The sequence below is a fragment of the Berghia stephanieae genome, chromosome 13 (genome assembly GCF_034508935.2).
Source record: "Berghia stephanieae isolate SIO BIC M18660-M18661 chromosome 13, UCSD_Bste_1.3, whole genome shotgun sequence".
NCBI classification, from domain to species: Eukaryota; Metazoa; Mollusca; class Gastropoda; order Nudibranchia; family Aeolidiidae; genus Berghia; species Berghia stephanieae.
The window spans coordinates 7,679,666-7,684,665 of NC_088372.1; the positions used below are offsets into that span (position 1 = coordinate 7,679,666).

Below are 5,000 nucleotides of genomic sequence, written 5' to 3' on the forward strand. Positions count from 1 at the left end.
CTGAATCCACGGAGATATTAAGTAAACTGGCATCATGGATATATAAAGTAAACCTGGAATCGTGGAATACAAAAAGTAAACCTAAAATCATGGAATACATAAAAGTAAACCTAGAATCATAGAATACATAAAGTAAACCTAGAATCATAGAATACATAAAGTAAACCTAGATTCATGGAATACATAACGTAAACTTGGATTTATGGATAGATAAAGTAAACCTGAAACCACGGATATATTATTTATTTCACTGCACACCAAACCAACCAACCTTCTTTGATTTCCTCACGCGACAGGGTTTGGTCGCCATCTTGGTCCATGTAGTCAAACAGACTGGCCAGATCCATTCCCATTAGTTTGCCAAACTCCTTCAGGACGGTCACAGGGTTCAAGGTCACCAAGATATCTTCATCGGTCTCTTTGCCCTCGCTGCAAGATGCAAACAGATCAATCGTTATATTAACCCTTTAATCACCAATGTGACCCTCAAAACGGTATTAAATCCGGTTGGTTAAGATGTTGAAAATTGCATTTATAGCCTGAAATATCAGACTTGTATTGAGTTTGTATATTTTATTGTAATGGATACCATATTTTAGGGTGCTAATGCCAACAATATATATTTTTGACTAGTTTAACATTTAATTCAGATTTTAAACATTTGGCTTGTTCCGACATAATACCGTTTTGAGACGATGGGTCACAAATACAGATCAATTGTCACGTAAATAAATAATAAAACAAATTAATTGAGCTTTTACACAGCACAATTTCCGCTAAACGTGCTCAAAGCGCTTTACAATGGGTCCTTGGCCAACAACAACATTTAAAATTTAGGACGGACATGACGCCTTTTAAGCGATATTACAATTTTTCGGACAGAGACAACGCTGTTCACGGCCAAGTACTCATGTTACACCTGAGTACGGTGAGAGAATGTGAGTAAAGAGCTCAAAGGACTCAACTATGCGCCGAGCGAGGCTCGATCGAACCAAGGACCATCCGATCCAAAAGCGAGTGTCATACCATAAGACCCAAGCTGTGTCTAAGTGACAAACGTGCTCAAAGTGCTTTACAAAGCTTCCCAAGCTGACAGCAACGCTCAATATCTATTAGGACGAGACATGAATTCTGTTTAAGTGACAAACTTACAATCGTCCGATGATGGGTCCGTGCAGGACCATCAAATCCTTCTCATCCATAAGTTTGACGGTCAAATCCTTGACGGAGGGAAGGACCGGCATTTCTCCCAGGTCAAGCTCTTTCAAAGTCAGCTGACCCTGTCAAAAGTCATCAACAAAAATGAATGTAAACAAGTCTAGCTCTTTAATAATGATAATAATAATGATGATGATAATAATAATAATAATAATAATAATAATAATAATAGTAATAATAATAATAATAATAAAAATAATAATAATAATAATAATGATGATAATAACAATAATAATAATATTAATAATAATAATAATAATAATAATAATAATAATAATAATAATAATAATAATAATAATAATAATAATAATAACAATAATAATAATAATAATAATAATAATAATAATAATAATAATAATAATAATAATAATAATAATAATAATAATAATAATAATAATGGTATAGATTTATATTGCGCCAAACATCCTTTCATCTGGAGGGCGCTGGGCGCATAACAAAGATTCAGCCCTAACACAGTACACGAACAACGCTAATTATACACATAATCAAAAGAAAGCCTGTCGGAATAAGAATGTCTTCAATCGACGCTTGAATTCCTCTAGCGAAGACGAAGAACGTATCTCAAGTGGTAGCAAATTCCACGACCTTGGACCAGAATGCTGAAAGGCGCGTTCACCAGCCTTCAGTCGACAGCGGGGTGTTTTCAATAGGATTCAATGGTTGTAACGTCACTTTCTTCCTAATGACGAATGGTAACTTAGCAACACTGGCTCTAAACTATCGGAACAATGGCGGACGCCCGTATGAAATATTTCTCCGGAGAGCATAAAAGCGTATCCAGAGGGAAAAAAACATAAATTTGATCATGTTTTGACTTTTACACATTTTGATCACAAGGCATATGAAAAGTTCTAGCCAGCTTGAAGAATAAAAAGTAGTGATTTTCTTTGTTTAGAACCAAGATGGCCGCCGTTGCCGGGCGGCGTGGCATCAGACTACTGAATCCAATTTGAGGTCGTTCGTTGATCGAAGTGATCGCTGTGGGTTATACAATTCAATGAGGCTTGAGAGATATGTTTTTTCAGCGTCAACTGACCCTGTCAAAATAAAAGTCATCAACAAAAATGAATATAAACAGGTCTAGCTCTTTCAGTGTCGACTCACCCTGTTAAAAGTCATCAACAAAAATGAATATAGATAGTATGCGCATGGCTAAGAAGCTCATAACATTGCCATCCGGAAGTATAACGGACCAACACACAAAACTATGTGTAACCATGAACTTTTATAGTCTGGATAACACCGTTTAGTGAGTAGTACTCATAAACGTGGGGGCAAAAAACAATAACAAAGACGAGAGTGACGTCAACTGCGTACTATCTATAAACAGGTCTATCTCTTTCAGTGTCGACTCACCCTTTCAAAATAAAAGTCATCAACAAAAATGAATATAAACAGCTTCAAATAGGAACATAATACCAAACACGGAACGTTTCGGGCTCAAAACCCTTCTCTGTCTTCACGAAACCGACCAGGATCAGTTGTGAAACAAGTCTGCGAGAAACTGTGGACTGTAAAAAGTAATAAACAAAAATGAATAGAAAGTTTAGTGGATATTTCCCTATGTAAAACTCCCATTTTGGCGGTTCTTTTTTTTAAAACTATAATGGGCATGATCTGTATTACTTTTCCATGTGCTCGAGCTCATTGGTCACATTGCAAAGTGTGCTCAAAATGACCCACATAGTGAAAAGTATTCATAGCTTTTGAAATAACTAGAATCCCGATTGGTCATTTGGTTCAGAAAGACTCATGAGTATGTGTACAATTTTCAGCGTGTTTACATTTGTTTAGAAGCATCCAATCGTTAGACAGCAACAAATCATGTGATTGATGACTGGGTTGGACGACAACATGAATATAGATCGCTCCCATTTGTTGTAATACGAGACTGCTAGAAGCTGTGGACTGGAAAACGTAATAAACAAAAATGAATAGAACAACTTCAAAAAAAAAAGACACAAAAAAAAAAACACGGACCAACACACAAAACAATGTGTAACCTTGAACGTTTATAGAGAGGACGAAGATTACGTCACTCAGGTCTTGGTTATTCTTGTTGTTTTTTTTGTTTGTTTTTTTTTTGTTTTTTTTTTTTTTTTTGGGGGGGGGGTGTTGTTTTTTTACCATCCACGTTTTATGAGTAGTTCTCACTAAACTGTATTCACTAAACTGTAAACGTTTAAGGTCACACATAGTTTTGCATGTTGATCCGTTATACTTCCGGATGGCAATGTTGTGAGCTTCTTAGCCAAGCGCATAGAAAGGATGCGCTTGGCTAAGAGGCTCACAACAATATTGCAATCCGGAAGTATAACGGACCAACACACAAAACTGTGTGTTCAACCTTAGACGTTTATATAGTTTGGATAATACAGTTTAGTGAAAATTACTCATAAACGCGGATGGCTAAAAAAGAAAAATAATAAAACAAAGCAATAACACATGACTGACGTCAACATGGTTCCTTCTAAAACATGTTGCATGTTCACCTTTGACTTCACAATGTCCAGAAAGGCGTCATAAATCTCATGGCAAGAAAAAATGTTGTTCCCAATGGTCAGATTCCGAAGTCCCGTGTTCTTCTTGAGAGCGACTAAAACAGACAGAAAATCCAACACAATCTTACATTGACCAAAACATTTTTTAAAATTCAACAAAAACACATTGACTACGACACAAAATTTCAAACAAACACAACAAAAACACATTGACTACGACACAAAAATTCAAACAAACACAACAAAAACACATTGACTACGACACATAAATTCAAACAAACACAACAAAAACACATTGACTACGACACATACATTCAAACAAACACACAAAAGCACATTGACTACGACACATGCATTCAAACAAACACAACAAAAACACATTGACTACGACATAAAAATTCAAACAAACACAACAAAAACACATTGACTACGACACAAAAATTCAAACAAACACAACAAAAACACATTGACTACGACACAAAAATTCAAACAAACACAACAAAAACACATTGACTACGACACAAAAATTCAAACAAACACAACAAAAACACATTGACTACGACACAAAAATTCAAACAAACACAACAAAAACACATTGACTACGACACAAAAATTCCAACAAACACAACAAAAACACATTGACTACGACACATAAATTCAAACAAACACAACAAAAACACATTGACTACGACACATACATTCAAACAAACACAACAAAAGCACATTGACTACGACACATACATTCAAACAAACACAACAAAAGCACATTGACTACGACACATGCATTCAAACAAACACAACAAAAACACATTGACTACGACATAAAAATTCAAACAAACACAACAAAAACACATTGACTACGACACAAAAATTCAAACAAACACAACAAAAACACATTGACTACGACACAAAAATTCAAACAAACACAACAAAAACACATTGACTACGACACAAAAATTCAAACAAACACAACAAAAAGACATTGACTACGACACAAAAATTCAAACAAACACAACAAAAACACATTGACTACGACACAAAAATTCAAACAAACACAACAAAAACACATTGACTACGACACATAAATTCAAACAAACACAACAAAAACACATTGACTACGACACAAAAATTCACACAAACACAACAAAAATGCATATAAATGACACTATAATACAATGAATAGTATACTTATGATAAATAAATACACCATGCAATGAATATAGAGGTATAACATAAAGAAAATACAACAAAAGTACATTG

At 34.8% G+C, this 5,000-nt stretch overlaps 1 protein-coding gene across 1 annotated transcript in view; it reads right to left on the reverse strand.

Annotated features, from left to right (window-relative positions):
* LOC144958986 (uncharacterized) overlaps nucleotides 1-5,000 on the reverse strand; it is a 21,665-nt gene that overhangs the window by 2,950 nt on the left and 13,715 nt on the right. Inside the window, exons 8-10 of the mRNA XM_078891289.1 lie at nucleotides 3,732-3,835; nucleotides 1,153-1,280; nucleotides 272-429 (exon numbers count right to left, since the gene is read on the reverse strand). Of these exons, the coding sequence (XP_078747415.1) occupies nucleotides 272-429; nucleotides 1,153-1,280; nucleotides 3,732-3,835 (390 nt within the window). The remainder of the gene's footprint in view (nucleotides 1-271; nucleotides 430-1,152; nucleotides 1,281-3,731; nucleotides 3,836-5,000) is intronic.